At 55.7% G+C, this 23,289-nt stretch overlaps 1 protein-coding gene across 1 annotated transcript in view; it reads right to left on the reverse strand.

Annotated features, from left to right (window-relative positions):
- CUX1 (cut like homeobox 1) overlaps positions 1-23,289 on the reverse strand; it is a 359,467-nt gene that overhangs the window by 46,920 nt on the left and 289,258 nt on the right. Inside the window, 8 exon segments of the mRNA XM_007468893.1 lie at positions 939-1,777; positions 3,171-3,272; positions 4,580-4,645; positions 5,823-6,494; positions 7,500-7,596; positions 8,314-8,362; positions 11,953-12,011; positions 21,233-21,421. Coding sequence (XP_007468955.1) covers positions 939-1,777; positions 3,171-3,272; positions 4,580-4,645; positions 5,823-6,494; positions 7,500-7,596; positions 8,314-8,362; positions 11,953-12,011; positions 21,233-21,421 — 2,073 coding nt within the window.

A 23,289-nucleotide genomic window follows, 5' to 3' on the forward strand; every position in this document is an offset into this window, starting at 1 on the left:
GCATGTGGGATCTTCCCGGACCGGGGCACGAACCCGTGTCCCCTGCACTGGCAGGGGGACTCTCAACCGCTGCGCCACCAGGGAAGTCCCGGGGAGGCTGGCTTTTAGGGGACTGGAGCGCTTCTCACTATGCTCAGCCATTCACCGTTTAATCTAAGACTGTCCCGGGGTATTAAGTTTATCTTATATTTTGCAGGCCTGGTAAATCCCCATTATCCAGAACCTCAGTGACCAGGAAGTGCCAAGAACAGAAAGGGTCTGGTAGCTCATCCACAAACCATGGCCCTTCACGAGCCAGGGAAGGCCGATGTGGAAACAAGGGTCTTCGGGGCCAGTCCTGGGCACAGCCTGGGCTCTGCGCGCCTCTGCCCGTGCCACCTCTAGCTGTGCATCCCTGGGCAGGTTGCTTCACCCCTCTGGCGCCCCAAGCATGTTCTGAATTATGAGAGAGGCACGACTACGCTTTACGTTGCTGTTTCTATCGGGTGCCTTCTGGTTCTCTGCACGCTGGTCGTCTCTCTCTGTGATCAGATCAGATCCGTTTGGCCGAAACAGCCTGCAGAGGCGCCTCTGGGCTCCACTTGGCTGGGGGGACAGAACTCGATTCAGTCACCTGCTAGCTTGGGGCACATAGTTAACTTCCCTGAGCCTCGGTTTCCTCATCTGTCAAATGGCGACTTTGCCACCCCCTCACAGTGTGAGATAAGAGGTCTAAAGGACCGCGGAGGGTGAGAGGGCCTCACCCAGAACCTGGCCCCCAAGGGGGATGCCGCAAATGGAGCGTTCACTGGCCAGCCTCCCCGGAAGTTTGGGAGTGGACGAGCCACGGTGCTCCTTGGTTAACTAAGTGGGTGGCGGCCACATCCTCCAGACAGATACGCAGTCCTAAGCAGTGAAGGGAGATGGGAAGACCCAGGCTCCCAAATCGAGTCCCTTACCTTCTCCCCGAAGATCCTCTGACAGATGCCGTTCTTGGCCAGCTTCTCCTTCACCTGCCGGGTGAGCTCGATGGTGTCCACCTCCTGGTACATGTAGGTCTCGTACTGCTCAGGGGTCAGCGGAGGGACCGAGGGCTTGGCGGGCTTCGACAGGGGCACGATGGGGGAGGAGGGCAGGGGGCTGTTCTGGGGTGTCTCGCTGCGGCTGGCTCCGGTGAGGCTCAGCTCTGAGCTCTGGGAGTACGGCGACTCGGCGCTGGGCCAGTCCTTCCAGTACTCTGACGAGGAGGGGCCCTGGAGCTGGCTGCGCTCGGCCCGCGCCTGCCCGCCACTGCCGCCGCCGCCTTTTTCTTTCCCGCCGCTGGTTTCTTCAGCCTTGGGGTCTTCGGGGGGAGCGCTGCTCTTCCTCTCGGGCTGGACGGCGCCCCACCAATGGTCTTTCCACACGCCGCTGCGGCCCAGCTCGCTCTTCACGTGTCTGAGGAGCCCCTGTGCGGAGTCGGCCGCCCCCGGGAGGTCTGGCCCGGGCACGTCCTGGGACTCCTTCCTCAGGACCGGGGGGTTGGGCAGAGCGGGGGCGCTGGAGTCGGGAGCCGAGGGGGGCTTCTTCAGGGAGACGGCTAATGGAGAGTAACCGGACACCGACGACATGGGCGAGGGGGGCATTAGCTTGGGGGTCAGGATGGCGATGTCCGTCTGGGACAGCGGCGCTGGCTTTAAGGCGGGGTCGAGGGCGGCCTGCTGGGCCTCCATCTCGCGGCGGGCCTGCTGCAGGATGGAGCGGATGGCATCGTCGGAGTTCCCGCTGCTGGACGCCGAGGAAGGCTGGGCTGGCTCTGCTGCGGAGCAAACACAGAGGTGAGACGGTGGCGGCACCGCCCCGTGCTTTTTCACTCCACTTCATCCTGACCCGACCTGCCACTGCATGCAGGTTACTGGGGAGAACCTCACGGCTCTGTTTTTCCAACGTTTCCCCCCGTCGTGAAACGTTCACGCACCCTGTCCGAGCAGTGATAGAGGGGCCAACGCGCCGGCTGTGCGACCACATGGCCTCCGCGACACACCAGCCGAAGGGGTAAGTTATGATCACGAGTGTGACGGGGGGCGGGGCGGGGGGGGGTACGTGTGCAAATGCTCTGTGACTGTCTTTCCGGGATCACTTTAAACTTAACGTTCTCATGTGCTACATCCCAAAATTCCAGTGGTTTTGTTAGCTCAGATCCCCTTCCGGGTGGGTGACTACGGTGCAGCCACCAAGGGGGAGGGGGAGGGGGAGGGCCAGTGGTGGGGGCAGTGGGCAGGCCCTAGTTCAGGAACCCAGGGGAGTGACCAGGTGGCGGCAGGTGCTAGGCGGTCACAGCTGCCTGCAGCCAGGCCTGGTGGGGCCTCACGGCCACGTCTGTGGTGGAAGGACTCCACAGAGCAGGGGCTTCGTGGGCACAGGGCAGGGGTGTGTCTGTGCTGAACCCCGGGTAGAGCACTCAGGTCTCCTCTCCAGCGGAAGGTCTGAGCTGAACCTACAGCCTGGCGTGCCTCTCAAGCAAAGCTCAGTCGCAGAAAAGCTGAAATGTGGGTGTTCTCTTACACAAGGCAGCTCTCAGGGAGCTATGAGGGCCGATTCCTGAAGCCGACTGACTGCAGAGGTGGGGACATCCACCCTTTAACACTTCCTGCTCCTCTCTGGCAACGTCTGTTCCATAAAGCAGCTGTGGTCAAGTATATACCCAAGTAGCAAAAGCCCGTGTTGCATTTAAAAAAGGGAATCTGGGGGCTTCCCTGGTGGCGCAGTGGTTGAGAGTCCGCCTGCCGATGCTGGGGACACGGGTTCGTGCCCCGGTCCAGGAGGATCCCACATGCCGCGGAGCGGCTGGGCCCGTGAGCCACGGCCGCTGAGCCTGCGCGTCCGGAGCCTGTGCTCCGCAATGGGAGAGGCCGCCCGCGCCCCCAAAAAAAAAAAAAAAAAAAAAAAAAAAAAAGGGAATCTGATACAAACTACTTGCTAATTTAAGTCACGGGGATTCTAGGCCAGGGGTACATTCCAATGCTAGGGAATGACCTAGAATGGTAACTATTAGCAAAATAGACATCACACAGACCTGCTCCCCTCTGTGCTTGCCTAAAGGCTTGAAAACATACATGCTATTTTTTTTTTTTTTTTTGCTGACCAGAACGCTCATGACAATTCTTTCAACTAAGTGTGGAAGACAGTGGTCGAAGACTTGGACTCCGTACCGGTTTTCTGTACTTGCAGCTCCCTTTTGGCTTGTTCCAGGATGGACTTGATTGCTTCATCGGACCCGGTCTCTGAGGCTCGGATCCGGGTGGTGATGTTACCTGCAGGGAGAAGCCACACCAATGACATCAAACCCACACCTGGAACAAAACTTAGGGCTGCACAAAGACGTCATTCTGATAAATAGCTGCCGAGTTGAGGCCGGTGATGACACGGAGGCAGGCGTGGCCTCCCGTTTACCTGTACCTGCTGTGCCGGCAACTTCACAGCAGGTACCACGGCCCCGGGGCAGGAAGGGCTTCCTACTGACTCCACCTGGCGTCAAACAGTATTCGGCCAGTGGGACAAGCTCTCACGTTATCCAAGCTGGGCGTCATCCGTGGGGTGGGACCAGGGAGAGCGAATCATTTAATCCGGTATAAGAAAAAAGATGAAGGATTAAAAGGCAACGCTTTTCTTGTGAGTCACTTAAAAACAACTCCAACAGCTGCTTTGGCTTGGGACTACGTTCAAGGCTTTGTACGTGTCCTTGAGGCCAGTATCCCAGAGCGGAAAAATGGGCAGAGAGGGCAAGGGGGTGGAGGCTGATTCTCTCGCTATCGTTTGCTCGTACAAGGTGAAGAGGCTGAAGGCTTAAGTTAAAATTTTCGGGTCTCTTATCACATACTATCTTTTTAAAATTTATGAACAAGGAGAGAAGCCTGCGGACATGCCTAAAGGACGAGAATTCCGTCTTTCGGTCACAGGGTGATGCTCTGCCGAGCAGCCACGTGCACAGACGCACTGAAGCTGCTACGGCCCGGGGGGCTGTGGCCCCGGTCCTTCCCGGAAGCCGTCCACGTGTTTGAATTGGTCACTACGTCACTAAGTGTGAACCGCCACATTAAACCATTTAAAAACAAGCAAACCACCGGGACAAGACCCCATCAAAGCTGCGACTCCGAGGAGTGCCATGGGGGCTGGCGAGCAGGTTCCATTTGGGATCTGTCCCCTCTGTCATGCCCTCGACACATTTCAGAGTTCAGGGAAGGTACAAGGAAGCAGCAGCATCTCATCTGACTCAGTCACCTGATTCTTCTCAGAGCAACAAATGTTACTCCTGCACCTGCTTCTGAGAAAATGGGGAAAGGTGTAATTTGAATCTAAGAGGGGGGCGGGTGTGGGATTCGCATTTTGGGGCTCATCTCAGTGGTGCCGACCCCTCCTGCGCTCGGTAGAGCGCGGGCAGCTCAGGGGGAAGGGGCCGTGCGTACTTGAACCCGTGCTTTGTTTTATACTTACTAGCTCTGTTTTTCCATCAGGTTCCAGGCCAGAATCACACTGTACAGTTTTAACCCAAATACACAGCTAAGGACATGCTGCTTCCTAGGTTACTAACTGCAAAGAAAAACACCTGCCTGCGACATACCTTCAGACCCATTTCTTCGTTTCGGTACTTCCTGAAATAGTCTGTTCAGGCTCTGGCCTGGATTCTCTGTTGAAAAACAAGTGTGGTAAGAACAAAACAATCAGGGGGATGGTGGTGTTGACGTTATGGGCTGCGTGATATGAAATCTGAGCCGCCTGTCACTACAGAGAGGGCTCAGGGCTGCCTGTGCCACTTGGGAGTCACTAGAAACTTTGGAGAGGCCCTTCCCTGGCTGGCCGGCTCACAGAGGCCATGGCTCTGCCACCAAAGGGGTTCAGACGGACCTAGGTGGTGGCCTGCGGCACCAGCGCCACGGGGGTCAAACGGAGGGAGCAGGGCCGCCAAGCGGATCGCCCACCAGCCCCGGAACAAAGCTCGCATAAATCATCCAAAGACAGTCAGTTTCGGTTAACATCGCTGTGAAGGCCTCGGTGCCCTTTGTGCGAATGGACGCCGTTTGAAGCGTCTCCCTTCTCCAAGTCTAAATCTCAAGTGCATCTGAGAAGAGTCCCTTTCTCTATCACTGCTGACTTAGCAGAAGGATCCCCTGTCGTTAAAGAGGGAAGGAGTTCTTGCAGTTAGGGACAGGACGGACTTTTTATCTTTTTATGGGCGGGGGGTAGGAAGCGTGTTTTAATACAACTTTCATGTATTTTACTCAAGGCAGGCATGTTTCGCCGGTAATGCTAAACAGATCGCTAGCGGGACGTAAACACGGGGAGTGTGACCGTGGGCCTCGCTCCCACTGGTGCGGAGGGAGGAGGGGGGCGCACGTGGTCGGCTTGCCCTCCGCGTGGACCCAGCATTGCGTGAGGACCACCCCCGGCCAATGCTGCTGCTCTAGGGCCGGGTGGTACCCACGGGCCCCCCGCCACGTGAGGCCAGCACCTAAGGCCGGCAGGATCGCTGGACACGAAACGCATCAGAACGTCGAGCGTTGAGGTTAATTCCCTCCGACTCAGTACGTGGTATTGAAATAGCGAGTCTACTACGCGTGAGGTGCTGAGCGATTTTCAGAGGCCAGACCCCGCCCCCCCACCAAGTCTAACAGCCTTAGCTCGTGCCCCTCGGCCCTGAGCTCCGGCAATGGCAGGACTGAGAGCTGTACCTGATGTGATGCACAACGAATGTCTCATCTCTCACACGCGCACACGCACGCACACGCACACACGCACACGTACACACACACACACCCCTCTCCATGACGGCCTCACACATGGGCACCAGCCCATGAGTCTCTCACCTCTTTGTCTGCCTTGGATGCTGCGAAGAGCCAGGATGTTCTGCTCATCCGAGAGGAATTGCTTCATCTTGTGAAACGGCTCCTTGCCGCGAACCGTCAGTTTATTCCACGGCTTGGGCCGGGCCAGAATCTCGCTCACGGACCCTTGAGACAGTCCCAGGACGTAGTGTCCGAAGATGCGCTGTCCGATGTTGTGCTTGATGAGCTGTTCTTTCACCTGCCGGGCGATTTCTGCAGTGTCTATCTCCTCGCCCTCGGAGATGCTCCCAGCACTTTCTGACTGGCTGGGAGACGGGGCCATGCCATTTACATCTGGGCTTTGTTGTAATGGACTTTGGGAAGATATGGAGTTTGTGCTGTATGGACCTGTTGAAAAAATCATGCTTGTGCTTCCTGCTTCCTGCATGGCCTTGGAGTAGAAGGACTGCATTAGCTGTCGTTGGAGGAGAGAGTTTAGTGCAAATTTTCCCGTAGAAGCCAGGGGCAGGCTGGGGCTTGCCAGGGATGAGCTGAAAAAGTCTTGCGTTAACCCCGCTGGTGAGAACTGGTGTGTACCATTAGTATTGGAAGCCTGCTCCCCCGTGTTGCGGGGCAACTGAGAAGGAGGGGAGGCCGGCAAAGGTCCAGGACGCCGACTCTCAGGCTGGTCTTTCCCTTTTCTCCTGGCTGACCCTACAAGGAAGGGCAAACATAATGCATTATGGGGGATTCAAAAGGGAAAAAAAACCAAGACCAAGATGCAAAGTTTGCCCCGCAAAAGGGAAAAAAAAAAAAGTGCAGATTTTTTTTTTTTTTTTTTAACAAGGGCCAATGAGGTGTGTTGGTTTGTTTTTCAATTGAATTTTTAAATTAGCCAAACGAGGCCCCCCGAAACAAGCAACATGCATTTCATGTTTGCACCTTTCTTGTACGTTGCAGCCTGGAGAGTTCCCCTTGACATAGACTCAAACTCCTAACGTGACAAGGAGCCGGTACCACACACAGTAAAGAGTCGGCAGGTCGCGGGCCTCTCATCGGGCCTCTAGCATTTGAGCTATAACCAGAAGGGCCCCACCTGAGGAGCAGCAAACACTGACATTTTGGGACCAACGGATTCTCACACCACTTGCTCTGAGGCGAATGCACCGCACCGAGTCCACTCGATCGAAGGCACGCACATTTTAAGAATGAAATATCATCGGAGCCCGAGACACTCTTAAACGCTTTACCAGCTGCCAAAACCCGAAGCAGTCAGTGACGCCACCACTTTGGGACGAGCAAAGAAAGGCTAAGGATGGGGGAGGCGTTCCCAAGGAAAACCTGACAAAGGAAGAAAAGCTCCACTGAGCCGGGAAGGGCAGGGCCTGGCCCTGGAAGCAGCCCCGGAAACACCACGGGAGAGGCCGCACAACCAAGAAGAGACCAGAAAAGCCACCGTCCGCGAGCGAGCGCCCTCGTGGGCTCTCCCGCAGCACGGCCCTGCCCGCGCTCCGCAGACGCCCTGCGGCCTCGCGCCTCGCCTGGACCGTCTCGGAGCGGCTGGGGGCGGGTGGGGGGGTGAGGAGGAGACGGACGCTTGTTAGTCAAGGTTCTCATCGCCCGGTGACGCCCGCCATGCATCGGCCCAGACTCACGGTTCGTCTTCCTCTTCCTCGACCCCGGGAGGGGCCACGCGGACGCGAGACCCTGTCAACCTACCACTCAGGTCGCTGTTGGAGATGCGCAGCGCGGCGTTCTCGGACTGCAGCGAGCGGCTCTTCTCCAGCAGTAGTACCTCCAGGGGCCTGGATGAGTCCTAGACGGGGCAGAGCGGGGCTCACCGCGGGGCCGCCGGACCCCCAGGATCCCCGCTCCGACCTGACCACCCCCGCCCTCCCCCCGAGGACGCTCCACGCACGTGGAGAACACTTGAGCTCCTTTCTGAGATAACTCATCTCAGCTGGAGTAATTTCTCTCTTTCTAGGCTCGCACAGCTTCCAGACAGCTAGTTATTCCCTCTCCTGTACCCAAATCCGAGCATCTAGACCTACGCTTTGTTAGGCAATGGGAGCCACAAACCTGTCAGAAAGGCCTGCAAAGGTGATCTCTTTTGGGTGCCAGTCACCAAGAGTCAGAGGCTGCCTTTTGGGCATCGGGAGCGGGCTTCCACGTGATGACTTAAAATTTTAATTGGCCACTGGGCTACCGTGTGCCATTGTCATCTTGCCCGTTTCCTGTCCGCGTGAGGCAGTAGATAATAAAAATTCCTAAGGCAGTCAGTCCATTTGGGGCTGATCTTTGAACACAACCTGAAATCGTTTGTACCCACATTCTCAGTACCTGCCCAAGTTAAACTGCAATTTCACGTGAACGCGGTTACCAGTTTGAAAGACACTAACTTTTCTCTTCTTGCCCCTTTTAAGTTAAAGGTAATTTGCTTTAACTTGGTGAAATATTCTGGAGGAGAAACACCGCGACGGTGAGGAAGTGATGCGGATGCTCACGCACACGGAAAGCAAAGGAGACCATGTACCTGCGTCCCAGCTCCCTCGGCCGGAGCAAACTCCATGGACTTCAGGATGCTGCGGAGAGCAAGACAGAGCCGTTACCCCTGCTCGGACCTTTGGGGGCAGCCGCGCTAACGAGCGGCCACGTCACCGCTTCCTGCTCTCCAGGAACCGAGGAGCTGACAACTTTAACAACTTCCCTGGCAGCTTTATCATCTGATAGCGTCTCTGGAATAACTATTCGACTAGCAGTTGGCCAGCGAAAGTTTCTTGCCCAGCATGTAAATCATTCCATATGGAATCACACCAGGTCTGTTCAGAGTATAATTTTAAAGTTAAGTTGAACGCAGACGTAACACTGCTGCAAGTGGAATGTATTTGTAAAGCTGAGAAGGGCTGAAAAAGCTGTAATGAGGAAGCCGGGGAGAGGAACCGACGCCCCTGGCCACTGCCCCTCAGGTACACTTGGCAGCTGCCGCCCGGGTATGGGCCAGGAGCGAGGTCCCACCGCTGGATGGCTCAAAGGCGGCAGCGGACCGTCTGCAGCCCAGGCTGGGGAAGGAGCCACTGCCAAGGTGTGGGCGCGAGGGCTTACGTCTCCTTTGTTCTCCTTACCATGGAAACTGCTCCGGTCTCGGCCTGTGTCAACAAGTCCGAGAGCTGAGTGAGCGCGGGTGCCCAGGACTGCTGTTCGCAGCGTTCTGCACACGTGGACACTCCTTTCTTCCTGTGGGTCCACGTGGCCCCAAGGAGCCCAGGCGCTCCCCTCACGCTCGAGGCGGGAAGGTGAGAAAGTGGGCAGCTTCCATCCCGGGCACTGGGCCTCCTGCACTCTCCCAGCTGGGACTCTAGCCTCGGCCCTTCTATAAGATCAACGGCAGTGCCATCCGGAGAGCACAGCGAGCGTGCCCACGGCCCAGGGGCCCCCTCTGTGCCACGGCCCCCGGGAGGTTCATTGAGAAGCCGACCGCTCTTAGCTCCCCCGTGGTTGTATCTTTGTAGTGGCCCCTGTCGTGTAAACTAACGAAACGGGAACGAGGAGCTCATAATTCTGTTTTATGATGAGCTGCTACCGAGAATCATAAGAGCCTCGGGCCGCACTGCATCAGCCAGGAGAGGAGGGGCGATCAGTCTGGACAAGCCTGTCTTTTCTTTGTGGCTGTCACATTGTTTGCAGCTATATTCTTGTCTGAGGGCCTCTTTAGGATCATGTAAGAAAAGACTAAGTGCGTCTGAATTTATACTGAAAACATCAGTGTCTCTTCATTTATTTATTTTTATTATTATTTTTTGCGGTACGCGGGCCTCTCACTGTTGTGGCCTCTCCCGCGGCGGAGCACAGGCTCCAGACGCGGAGGCCCAGCGGCCACGGCTCACGGGCCCAGCCGCTCCGTGGCACGTGGGATCTTCCCGGACCGGGGCACGAACCCGTGCCCCCTGCATCGGCAGGTGGACTCTCAACCAGTGCGCCACCAGGGAAGCCCTCTCTTCATTTATTCACCAAGTTTACCGACAGCCTACTACGTGCCTGGCACTGTGCAGACTCAGAACCACTTCTCATCCTCAGGGACCCTACAGGTGATTCTGGGTGGAAGACAAAATCCAAACGGCACCAGCGGGAGAAAACCCGGTCAGGAGACGGGTCTTTCTCATGAGATGTCAGTGTTTGTGAAGGGCCTTGAAGGACCAAAATGCTTTACAGACTCCTGGGGTGGGGCACGGTGGGGACCTCAGGGGAAGAGGTGGGACGGAATGGGCGCTGGTGTGCATCCAGAGGGCGTGTGGATCACCAGGAACTGGGAAGCCAGGGACACCTTCTAGCAGAAGAGCCACCTGAATGGGGCTGGTGCTGCGGCCGTGGTGGGCAGATGTAGCAGAAGGGTTGGCAGGAATATGGGAGGCTGTCCTGGGAGAGGGTGAGGGCCGGCGAGTGGCCGGGCAGGCGGACCTGGGAGGGAGCAGCCTGGGGCCAAGACACCTTGGCTCTCGGTGAGAGAGGTGAGCTCAGAGGAGGGGGTGTGGGCCCGGCCTCAGCCTGGGAAGGGCGGGGGCTCGGGAGAAGGCCTTCAAGTCAGTTTTTCCGATTCAACACTAGGGAGGGCAGACAATGTTTTTTTTTTCTTTTTTCTTTTTTTTTTTGTTTGCGGTACGCGGGCCTCTCACTGTTGTGGCCTCTCCCGTTGTGGAGCACAGGCTCCGGACGCGCAGGCTCGGCGGCCGTGGCTCACGGGCCCAGCCGCTCCGCGGCATGTGGGATCCTCCGGGACCGGGGCACGAACCCGCGTCCCCTGCGTCGGCAGGCGGACTCTCAACCACTGCGCCACCAGGGAAGCCCTTTTTTTTTTCTTTTGAGGCGGGAAGAAGAGGGCAAGGGATGGGGAGGCGGGTAGAGAAGCAAAAAATATACCTTCCGGAAATGGGGTGGGGGAGAGGACAGAGCTCAGAGAAGCTGGACCTGCAGAGAGCTGAGGGGTTGTCCAAGGAGGCGTGCAGAGGCCCGCTGTGTCACGGGGGTGAGGATGCTCGGGGAGAGAAGTGAGCGGAGCCCCAGGGAGTCACCCCGCCAGGGAGGAGGCTGCTGACGCAGGGGGCGAGGAGGTCGAAGAGGCCTTCACGTGGGCTTTTTTAGCAGACCCGAGGGAATGGAATTAAGAATCCGAAGAACAGCATGGGGAGTGGGTGTAGGCTTATTTTAAAAGGAGAAATTAAAAATGTCAGCGAGAGCGAAACGAGCTGATGGGAGGAGTAGGAGGGAAGGGACCAGCGTGGCGGGGTCAGCCTGGAGAGACGGGAGGGAGAAGCCGAGACCAGAGGAGCCGTTTCGAGGCAAAGGCTCCGGGAGCCGCGGGCGTCTGTCCCCTCCGTCAGGCAGAGCACTGGGGGGTCTGCTGAGGGGTCGGGGTGCAGCTGGGGGCAGAAGGGTATGCTGACGGTGTGGCAAGGCCCCCGGGAAGCAGAGGCGGCCAGCAGCAGGGGAGAGGCCCGGAGCCTCTGCAGGGACCCAGACCCAGGGACTCCTCCGCAGTGTTTGCCAACCTGGCTGGGGAGGAGGGGGCAGCTCGGGTGAGACTCTTCGAGGGGAGGGAGGGCAAGGGGCGGCTGTGTGCACTGTCAGGGCACTGCCCGTGAGCTCTAGGCGGGCCAAGGGCAGCTCAGGGGAAGGAGTTTGAGGCGGGAGGGTCAGGCTGGGCGCCGGGCCCGAGGAGGGAGCTTCTAAGCGTGAGAACGTGAGCATGAGCTCCAAAGGATGACAAGCTTTCAGCTGCTGCCTCTCGGGTGGAGGCTGGGGGATGAAAGATCCCATAGTTTAAGCCAGGGAGGTGTGAGGCCTCAATTGGAAAACGTTTCCTTGCTCTGTTCTCCTGTTTGGGGAGCTTACAGCTAAAAAATAAGCTCATATTTTATATTTCCTGTAAAGGCAGTATCTCCCCCGATTCCGTGCAGATTGGCAATTTTTATGCACAGAGTTTCATAAAAAGTCCAAAGAATTCAGGCATAGGCCTGAGTGCAAACACCCACCACGGTGAGTAGCCCCGGATGTGGCCCAGTGGTGGAGCGTCAGCCAAGGACCCCGCAGCTGCCCCCTTGCTGACATGGTGTTTCCTTAGCACATGTCCCCAGAGAGCCCCGGCTCGTGAATGGCCGAGGTGCATCTCCAAACTTACTTTAGCTCTTTCTTCACCTCTTCATAGTCAGCCTGTCCTTTGAGTTTTTCTTCTAGTTGCTGAAAACAGAGAGGGATTTTATTAGTGGTCGTGTCTGAGAAAGGCTGATGGGCTTTGCCATCGACTGAATGTGGTGTCCCCACAAATTCAAATGTTGAGATCCTAACCCCCAACATGGTGATGGCATCAGGAGGTGGCGCTATTGGGAGGTGTTGAGGTCATGACTGGAATTAGTGACTTAAAAGAGACCCCCCGAGAGGCCCCTCACTGTTTCCACCATGTGAGGACACAGCGGGAAGACAGCAGTCTGTGAACCAAGAAGGGAGCCCTCAACAGACACAGAAAGTGCTGGAGCCTCATCTTGGACTTCCAGCCTCAGAACTGTGAGAAACAGAAGTGTCTGTTGTTTACATCACCTGGTCTCTGGTATCCCGTCATGGCAGCCCCAACGGGCTAAGACCCTTCACTGACTACGTCCCCTGTAAAGCATCCAGCAGCCCCGAGGGAGCCCAGACATGCACAGTGAAAGGTGACAACTGTGGAGTCGTCCCTTGTCCTTTGCTTGTTGCCTGATGTTGAGTGGGCACAGGCGTGCGTGCACACCACACGCACACCCACACACACGCGCACACACGGCAACCATAAAATTGTAACATAAATCCCGATGAAAGTAGAAGGAAAAAGCTTTACTGAAGTGGAAAACCGAACAACGAAAAGGCCATTTTGTATGAAATCCCACAAAATGGCCAACAGGATGAAGAGACGCTCTCCTGGTGTTTTGAAAACAGCGCGTGGGCGTGGCTCTTCACAAACTACGTGAGGCCAGCTGACACGTACGGTTAGTTGTCAACACCTTTGGTGGGACCCTGCTGATAAGAGATTCGGCCCTTTTGTCACTGAGGTCAGCATCAGATAGGGAAAATGCGTTTGTATTTCTGGAGGGATCCCCCCCAGACGCGGGGGATTTTAGCAGCGTAGGCCGGTCCGCTGGGTGGTCACTGCTTTCTCCGACAGATGGTCCTGCAGGGAGGGCCCTCGCAGGGCACCCTGGCCAGCAGGGCCACGGCTGGGCATGGCTGACTCCCTGGCCCTAGAATGCCCTTCAGAGGGAAGGTCAGGGGCCCTTTGGCAAGCTTCCCAGGTACGGTGATGCTCTGCTGTGCTCCATTCACCTCTGTGAGCTCACCTGGTACCCATGTGGCTGTTTGTGCCGGGAGCCCTGCGGGGCCTTCTTGCCAGGAAGAGCCTTTGCTGTAGAGTGGTCGGCAGAGGGTGCTTCCTTCTGTGAAGGTGCTTGCTTTTGCCCTTCCCCCCTCAACCAAAAGAGTTCTTTGTGGGAAGCAAGACAGCTTGACATAAAACACAGAGACTCAGCCAGCAGGGGGTCCTGACCATTTAGCATCTTTCCAAGCCTGGGGTGAACAAATTCCAATTCTTGAATCAACAGGCCCTTCCCATCCCCAGGGCTTCTAGTTACCTTTTTAGGCTCTACTTGACCAGCCACGTCTATGATCACAGTTTAAACTGAGAACATTCTAGAATTTGGGGAGAGGATTCCCACCTGGCCCACTAGCCTTGATGCTCACCTGAATCCCACGTGGCCCCATTTAGCCCATCTTTTCCTTTTGCCTTTGCTGGCGGTTGACTTTGCTGGCGGTTTCTTGTGTATTTTCCATTGTGTAGAACTGCTCTGCCCTAGTTCCTTTTTAAGACCTCTTGCCTGCATTACAATGGTTTCTCCTCATAATCAAACAGGGTAGCACGCACTCATTTTCCGACAAAAGATGCTGAGAAGGTGCTCATTCTCCTCCCTGGGGTTGGATAGTGGGGAGCCTTTCCTAACACAAGATTGCCCAGTGCTGCTGGGACGCAAAGCACCTTTGGAGGGTGGGACTCACTGACGCTGCACGCGGAGCACGCACAAAAAGTGGTCACGTTCAGAGAACAGGAGACGGGCAGGAAGAACGGCAGACACGAAGCTCCTGGACCTGGCACGGCCCAGAACCTGGACTCAGCTCTGTGTCACTCACGAGCTGGGCCCTTTGGGCACGTCCATCAGCGGCTCATCTGTGAGACGGGAAGACCGGTGACCTCCGAGTACTGAGCGAAGGGGCACGAGACAAGGAGCCGGTGCAGATGCTGGCACCGAGGGGCCTTCGATGCGGGACCACTGTCGCTGCCAGGTCCTGCTGCGGGTTCCCTGAAAGCACGGCTGCAGGCCTTCGACCAGCCCAGATCAGAAGGTTTTCGGGCTGGAATCTGTCTGGTTAAATATGAGTTTTCACGGAGAACCAAACAGCTTCCACTGAAATTTCTGCCATCTGCCTGGGGGCAGCATAGTCAGGAAGAAACCAAGATGGCGCCTGCAAACCTCTGTTGAGCAGACACCTGGACGGGGGCCTGGTGGGGGGCGCCTCACAAAGCCTGTCCCCACCGAGCTCCCAGCGGAGCGCCGTCTCAGGACCAAGCGTGTGGCGGCAGGCTGGGGGTGGGCCGGGACAGGAGGCAGGCGGCGTGGGCCCACACAGGCAAGAGCCCAAGTGTCCTCAGCTCTGTTCTTTGGCCAGAAACTCCTTGCTGGGCGCCCGTAACGTCTGGTTTCAGAGGGTCCTGCCTGGAAAGGGCAGCAGGTGCTCCAGGCTGTCGTTCCTCTGGAGACTATTCCCTAGGATTTTGCCGATGCTCATTAAGCAGTGGGCCAGATCCCAGGCCCGGCTCCGTACCTCACACGTCGTCTTATTCAATTATCGTGACACGTCTGCAGAGCATCTGTCTGTCCGTCCAAAGAAAGAAAGAAAGAAAGAAAAAAACCCCACAGGGGGTCTACACCAAAGGCCGTGGCAGAGCCCGAGGCTGCCCAGAGCAAGTGCAGGAAGCAGTGAGGCACCGGCGGGCTGGGGCCCGACAGCCCCGGGCCAAGTCCTGGCTCCACCACTTAGCTGCAGAGTGACCTTGGAAAAGACACTGAACTTCTCGAAGCCTCGGTTTCTTCATCTATAAAATGGGGATAACGGTACACACGGGACAGTGCTTTCCTGAGGACTAAATGAAACCGTCGTCCCTTGGTACCCACGGCGGATTTGGCTCCAGAATCCCTGTGGTACCAAATCTGCAGATGCTCTAGCCCCTTACACAGACTGGCATAGGGCATTTGGCCCTCGAATCCGTGGATGTGGAACGTGCAGAGACAAGAGCCCCAACTGCAACACTGAGTGTTTAGCCTGTGGTAAAGCACTCAGTAACGATGGTGACTGTTATTACTGTAGTTATGACTACTTTATCCCTGGTGGGTGGTACTGAGTACGACTGAAGGGTTCTGAAGACACTCTGTGGTCCTCAATCCAGGCGCTCCATTTACGAAGTTCTCCACATCCCAGTCTGCCACCTCCGAGCGTCCCTGCTGCTCCCTGGCAGATCCATGGAGGAGGACAGATGCCCAGAGCAGCTCTGGCTGTTTGATGCCGATGGCAGGAAAGGCAGCCCCACACCCTGCGCCATGAATGCAGAATCTGGCCATCAGGTCGCCTTCCTGAAAAGGTGTTCTTGTAAAGGAACACGCTCTGACCTTGTATAGAGAGGGGAGGAGGGGTCGAGGGCGGAGCTGGGCTTCTAGCTCAGTCCCACTTGGCTGAGCGTGACCCTGGGTGACGGGCTTAGCCTGTCGGGCCCCACGCTCCTCACATGGGAAGGGGGGAAGGGTAAGAAGAAGGGTTTCCAAAGGACGGTGGTGAGGAAACGTCAGATGCACAAGTGCAGGCTGCAAGCACCCCTCAAGCACGGTGGTTTTATGATACGTTAATCACACACGTTTAATACTATAGAGCACGTATGTGGTTCCAGAACTTAGTAGGAGCTCATCAAATGTTTCTTGAATTGCTAGAAGCATTATCTATCTGAAGTTCTTAAAATTCTGGCTAAGACTCAAATAATGAGGTAAGTTAATTTAAAATGCAAAGCATTTTGGTGTGCAGCAAATTAGGCACTGAATTTATAAAAGATATCTGTCTTAGTCAAGTTATAACACGGGGCCTAGGGCTACCAACTTAAGGGACCTCTGGCACAGAGACTAATGCAAAGAACCCTCGAAAGACCTCGTCCTCCGGGTTGCACAGCAAGGGGTCAAGGTAGCAACACGCCTCTGCCACACAACGGACGGGGCCGGAGAGGCGACTGTTGCAGTTTACAGGCAGCTCTGTCTTCTTCCTCTGGGATAATCGGAGCCAGGCTCGGCAGTGCTGTCTGAAGACCCACAGCTCAGGTTAGAGGCGTCGGTGTGTGACCCCTCACCCTGATGTGGGCCCCGGGGCTGAGGGGCCACCAGTCAGAACCCAGCGGGTGTGACTGGGCTCCCTGGTCCGGGCAGGGATCTGAGGTTGACTCTGCCTCTCTGGGGTCTGGAACTAGGCAGCGTGCCCCTCCTTTTCACCTGAACGGGGACCCCCTCAGGTTTCCACTGTTCCTTGGTAAAGAGGTGGCAGTTACGTAAATTTAGGATCTGCTGAGGCTGGCCTGGGGGAGAAGCCCAGGGACGCCCAAGGTGGGTGCTGTGCATGCACTACAGGGAGGCTGAGAACTCAAGACAGAAAGGGGAGACCCCCCCCGCCCCCAGGCCAGGGGGTGGGGAGAGTGACCATGACATTGGAGGCCTTGCTGCCAGCTGGAGAAGTGTGGCTCTGGAGACAAAAGGGGGACCCCTGTGTGGCAACCCCATCACAAGTCACCTCCAACTTCCATGAGCTGTGACCCAGGCATAGGGCAGACGGGAGCAACTCCTTCTCATGGAATGGTGCCACCATCGTCCAGGAGGGTCCCGGCTCAATATTTCAGCTACTTGTACATTGTATGGTCGGCTAAATGGGCCACAAGCTGGGGATCATCTGCAGGTGAGTATCTAGATTTACTCACCCAGTGACCAGGGGCACGTGTGTCTAAGAGGATTCACCGTAGATTCCCACAATTAGCTCCCTGAAGCATTTCCAGTAATGCCCATAGGTTTGCAGCGATTTACTTATGACCTCAATGCAGATAACTGGCCTTGAGGCCTCTAGCACGATGCCCCAGAGGGAAGAGGCCCTCAGTTTCTTCCCTCTGGGGCATCTCCGCTGCTGCCTCCCTGCCCGGGACCCCCTTCACCCCCCTCCTCCCCGTGGAAGGCTCACTGCTTCCTTCAATTGCACAGATTGCTTCCTTCAGTCTGTGCTCACAGTGCCTTCAAGATGCAGCCAGGACGAGGCTCAGGGAGGCTCGGCTCCCGGGCTCTCTGATACCGGGATGTGTGACGTTAAAACTCACTCGTGCTGTCCAGGGAGGGCAGGGGCCATGGAGGGACACACACAGGCCTCCCCGCTACAGCCATGGGCTGGCTGGCACCTCCTCCCCGAGACAGCGATTATCATCATGCCCACCCGCGGCAAGCGACCAACCGAACGTGGATGTCGGAGCTTCACACACAGACGATGATGAGATACTCGTTAAAACGCGGTCAAGGGCAGCCCCGGTGCAGAGGAAACACATGGCCGGTGAGGGAACTTATGTAACCAAAGAGGCAGCGTCCAGAATTAAAGGCGCTGAACGAGTGTCAGTCTTTTGTCCTGTCCCCACCCCCTGAGGGACACAGTGTGCCCCACAGTGGCTCAAGAGGACCCATCAGAACCTCGGGAGGTGGCGTGAGGGGTGCAGAGGGTTGGGGAGGCTTGTGCAGTTTGGAAAAAGGCCCCCAGGTGAATGGAGCACACCTGCCCACCCGCCCACCCGCCCAGTGAGGAGTACTGATCTTCAAAGCGTCTGCAGAAAATCTCATTTCTCCCTTAGGGGAGACTGGCCTCAGTCAGTCTTTCTTACAAACACCCATCTTAAACCTGAGCTATTGGTAGCACTGTCTCCTCTGCCCTAGTGAGTAGAAGGCAGGTGACTGCCGCATTACACTGCCTCTGTACTGAAGTGTTCCAACAGAAGACCCCAGAATAGTGTTATCAAAAACAGCAGCCTTGTGATGGCAGTCGGGTTATTTCATTAATTATGAATACAGAATTATCCTTGACAAGTGTCACGGGGCTGCAGTACTTGTCAGATCAGGCAGGAGGAAACATCTCCCACTTCTGAGTTGGTTTTCATGTCTATTTGAAGGTTAGAGGATGCACCACTGTATGCGGCTAGTGATGGTGAACTTGGCTTGAAAAAGTAGAGTATGGGGAGAGAGACTGGTAAACATCCAATTGGCAATTTATCCTCATAATTAGCAATCAGTTACGAAGGTGAAGGGAAGAAAGCATTAGCTGCAAAGAGAGGGAGTGTTTCAAGGTGCTCGGAAAAGCAAACCACTTAGTCCCCAAACGTGTTCCGTTACAGAGTGCATCCCCAGGGGGTCCTGGCGGAGGAGACCCCCAGTCAGCTCAAGACTCCATAATCTCAAGACTTGTCCATGGGACTTCCCTGGCGGTCCAGTGGTTGAGACGCCGCTCTTCCACTGTGAGCGGGCGCGGGTTCAATCCCTGGCCGGGATCCTGCATGCCACACGGCATGGCCAAAAAAAAAAAAAAAAAATAAAAGAAAAAAAAAAAAAAAGACTTGTCCGTTACGCCTCCTGCCCTTGTGAGGCCAGTGCCCCACATCCCTTCAGTGACCGTCATCAAGCACATTAGCATTTCTCTCCGAGGTCATGGTCAGCGTCCATGGTGAAACCACCCACCACGCCAGGATGCTGAGAGACAGCTGGAGGCTGGAGCATCTTCAGACGTAGATCCCAACCCGAGCCCACAAAGCTGGACAGCACTGTCCAAGATGGAAAAGACGGGGTGTTGGGGGGTTGGGGATGGTGCAAGCGGGAGGAGGAGGAAATGGGAAGCTCAGGGGAGGCTCCCGGCTGCTTCCAGCGGCCACCACGGCTGGGCCCCAGACCCCCGCCACAAAAGCATCAGGTGGCCGATTTGACAGGTCTCATTCATAAAATATTTTTCTAGTAATTGTTTCGCTGCTTAGTTTAGATTTGAGACCATAAATTATACACGTTAGGAGAAAAAAAAAAGCCCAGGGAGGTATCTCATTCAATTAACCTTATTCCCTTGGGCGAGGGAGGCTGACGTGCCCGTTTGGGGAAGGCTGATACCTTCTGCGTGCGGGTTCGATATCAGGGAGAGCTTCACTCCTGGCGACAAGGAGTTAAGATAATTAAAATCAGAGAAGTCTTGTTACTAGAGGACATGTTTTGATTATTAGATCAGATGAAGATAAGGGGGTAATAATTTTGGAAGAATTATTCCCGAATTGTTTCATTAACTGCATGGTGTTAAAGAATTCCCCCAAGATACAGATAAAGAACGTTAATTTGTGAAACTGCGTTTCATTTTTGGTGAAGGCAAACATTAAAACCTTAACTGATTTAGAAGAAATTGCTCTATAATAAAAAACGTAAGGTCTGCAGCCTCCCTCTCCTGCAGTCCAACGCATCATGTACTTGAGTCGAAGCCTTTAACTGTAACAAAGGAGGGGAAGGCCAATTATCCAATAGCAGGGCCACTGCTGGGGTCAGAAATGGCTATAACACGAGGAAATGACACGGAATCTGGAAAAAGAAAGTGAGTAGTGGCACTCAGTGGGCAGGCTGATGAGACCCTCAATGTGACCGGGCCTCAACCGTCTCCCCATCCCGGCAGGACCGTCTCCTCCGCGGGGCCCGGGCACCCGGCAGTTTCTCAGACAGTGGATGAAATCCACCCAAAGAGGCAGAGAAGGATCTAGCTAGGATGAGCTGTGGGTGCCCCGGCGCCAGCGAGGTCAGGCCAGGGGGCTGCCGGGAGGACAAGACTTGCTGGAGACTGAGTTCTGCCTCAGAAACATGGTCATGCGTGGAGGAAAAAAAAAATCTCAATTAAAAAAAAAAAAATCAAAATGGGCCTAACCACATTCTGGAATTACTTTACATAAGAAAAAGTTTTCCTGACATTTTTACAACCAACTCTGATCCACTTTCTTTAGAGCACAGAGACTATAATTGGCAGTCGGTCACTTATCCATTCACACCCGCCTCGAATGGGCGCTGAGCCGGGGGCGGGGGGGCCCGGTGGGCGGGTGGAGCGGGGACGGCAGAGCGGATGCCGCGCCCTCGCCGGTCCTGTCTTTTCCCTGTCAAATAAGATGCCACCGAGGAGTCCCTGCTGGCTCTGACGTGTGAATCTGGGGTGCCACGACTATCTCCACATTATGCTAACTTCAACAGATTGGGAATACCTTAAATAAAGTGTAATTAAAAAAATATAACGTAAAAGGTTCTGGGTTCTGAATGTGGGACACCAATTTATGAGAAGCCCCAAGAGGATCTAGCTTTCGGCTAGACTGCTAAAGACGCCGGAGGGAGACCAGCGGCTGATGGTGGGAGCTCCCCGTGCTGAAGCAACACCACGCTCCGGGCCCCGGTGCCTGGCACAGGCCTGAGGGTCAAAACCATCCCTGCAGGTGGGGAGCAGGGCCCACAGGGCTCGGTGCAGATGTGCCCTCCACGAACCCCTGGCTTTCATGTTGTTTGGGCACAGGGCGGGATGGGGTCTCGGCGTGCTGGGTCCTCCTGCCGGCAGCCTTCTCCAGGAGCCAGGGAAGGCCGGCAGAGCTGTACTAACGTGTCTGCGGATGGCCTGCGCCCCGACGGCACTCCAGCCCATGCGGCGCAGGATCGGGGTTTCTACAACAGGCTGCGTGCGAGGACAGCTGACCAGGAGGGACGTGCCACCTGGGCAAGGGCTGACGGGAGGGGTCAAGGCCCATCCCGCCTCGCTGCCTCGGGCTTCAGGACTCTGCTTCCGGCTGCCTCACAGAGGTCAAGGCTGCCATGCCTGCTGTCAGTCAGGACAAGGTGTTCTCCAGACAAGAGCCCTGATGGAGCTTCTGAGTGACGTGCCCAGGGGAACCTCACGCCTCCTTATACTGGTCTCACTGGAGGGAAAGACTTGGCTGATGGCTGGAGCTCACCTGAGATAAAACCCCAACAGTCACTTCTGCTTTCAAAAGAGAAGGAATTTTAACCATGACCTTTGCAGACAACAAAAACGAGATACATGTGTGCAACGGCTACGGCGGGGCAAATGAGTTAGTTGGCTTTGAGGCGAGCCCCCCCCCCTGCCGTGGTCACTACACTGGGGGCCGAAGTGCCCCGCTGAAGAGCTCCGGGTGTCGGCGGGGAGCCGGACACCCCGTGCCGAGCCCGGGCTCCTTCCGGGGCCATGTGGGAGGGAGGTGGGGTGTGCGCGTGTGGCCCTCCCCCGGCCCCTGGGGCCCCCGGCGCCCTTACTTTGAGGGTGCTGTTCTTGGCACTCAGCTGCTGCTCGAGCTGGGAGATCTGGCTGGCCGAGTTCTCGCGCAGCTTGGTGAGGCTGGCTTGGAGTCTCTGCACGTCCTCCACCAGCTGCGCGATCTCCCGCTCTTTGGCGGCCAACTCAACTTCCAGGCTGGAGCGGGTGAGGACCTCTATGGCCTGCTCCTGCGGAGGAGAAAGGAGATGACAAAACCGCGCCGGCTTTGGACGGGTGCTTGGGGTTACCGGTGCTGGCAACCGAGGCAAGCAGCAGGCAGTGGGAAGGATGTGGTTGGTGGTGTGGATGATACAGCATCAGGTCCTGCCTCTGCTTGGACCGCACCTGCCCGTCGCCCTCCCCGCAACCTTCTCGTCTGCATGGGGAACTGCCACCTGGATTCGTCTGTTCGACAAGCATTTACCGAGTACCCACCATGTAGCAGGCACACAGCAGGGGACAAAAGGACCGAAGTCCCTGTCCTCACAGGGCTTCTGGTCCAGTGGGATGGGGCAGGGATGAGATGCCTTAAATATGCTTATTAGTAGCAGAGAGTGTGTTGGATGATGCTAAATGCCACGGAAAAACTGAAGCAGGGAAGGGGCAGCTGGGGCTTTTAATAATGTGCTCGGGAAAAACTGCGTTGAGATGGTGACATTTGAGCAGAGACCTGAAGGAGGTGGTGGAAAGGGCCTTGCTGATGGCTGGGGATGCCAGAGGGAAGGTTCTGAGGACAGCTCATGGAATGTTCCAAAGCATTCGGATTTTTTACCACGAGATGCAATGTCCTTTTGATTCATTACTCTGTTATCTAGAAGCTGAGACACTGTTTGACAAATTGATTCTCAGAGTTAGCATTAAAAAAAAAAAGAGTTAAAAGACACGGAAGGTGCATATTTGGGGTTCCTTTGCACAGGAATTCTTTTGATAATTGATGTTTTAAAAAACTTACTCCCCACCCCTCAGATGTGCTCATTTTGGAAAAAATGCAAAACAGGGAAAAGGTATTTTTTTTAAAGTCAAATTCATATTTCCACGTCCCAAGGATGAAAGCAGTACTTTTCTCAAGTTTTAGAAGTAATCATAGCTCCTGAATGGTTCTGGAAGCTTGTCTGGAAGTGGTTCTGGAAGTGCCGGGCGGAGCACTTCTGGGCATGACTGAGGGGGACAAGGAAGGGCAGGACTGCAAGGTCCCTGTGACGGCAGCGACCTGAGGACGGCTCACACTGCAGTGTAGAACGCCACCATTCCTCGCTGTTATCCCCTTGTCCCCGCAAGTGCACCGCTGCACACCTTGATTTGGCCTATACTGGGGAGGAAACAGTGGCAGCTACAGCCCCAGTTGGCAGGGGCAGCCCTGCCATTCCATGCGTGATGTGCCTGTCACAGGGTTTTCACCATTTGGGGACAGCCAGTCACCATGGAAATCATTTTTCATATCTCCCTCCCAGGAAATTAAGGCCTTTACCATGTAAGAACGTGAAGTTTTGCGGGCAAAGAAGTGAGCCCCTTCTGTCTCTGGTTTGTATAATGTTATAAAGTAAGTCCTTCACTTCCCCTGACTTCTGGCAGATCTGCCCGTGGCCCTGGGGCCCCAGTGAGCATCTTCCTGCCAACTTATTAAAGAGGCACATGCTGTCCAGACCAGTTCTGTTCAGCCCGGGCTCCACGGACTGGTGCCAACTCACACACCGTGGCTGGTACACAGTGAGACAAGCACAGAAATTGAGAGTAAGTGCTTAGAAACTTTTATAGCAATCTGACTTTGCTGTGACATTTTTATTGTCTTTTGTAAAACTATCAGTCTGCAACAGATTGGAAATTCAAAACAAAACAAAACAAAACAAAACGAATAAAACCATCCTTCACCACAGAGAATTTAGGAAGCGCTGCCCTAGACAACTCTGGCCAGAACCCAGGTCAGGAGCCAAGGGACCGCAGACAAGTCCTGCCAGCAGTGAGGACAGGAGAGGAGCGCGTGGGTGGGGGTGGGGGGTCCTGAGGAGGGACGGGGGGGGGGGTAGGCGGGCTGGGGGATCTTGTTCCGTCTCAGGAC

The sequence above is a fragment of the Lipotes vexillifer genome, unplaced genomic scaffold (assembly GCF_000442215.2).
Source record: "Lipotes vexillifer unplaced genomic scaffold, Lipotes_vexillifer_v1.1 scaffold12, whole genome shotgun sequence".
Taxonomy (NCBI): Eukaryota; Metazoa; Chordata; class Mammalia; order Artiodactyla; family Lipotidae; genus Lipotes; species Lipotes vexillifer.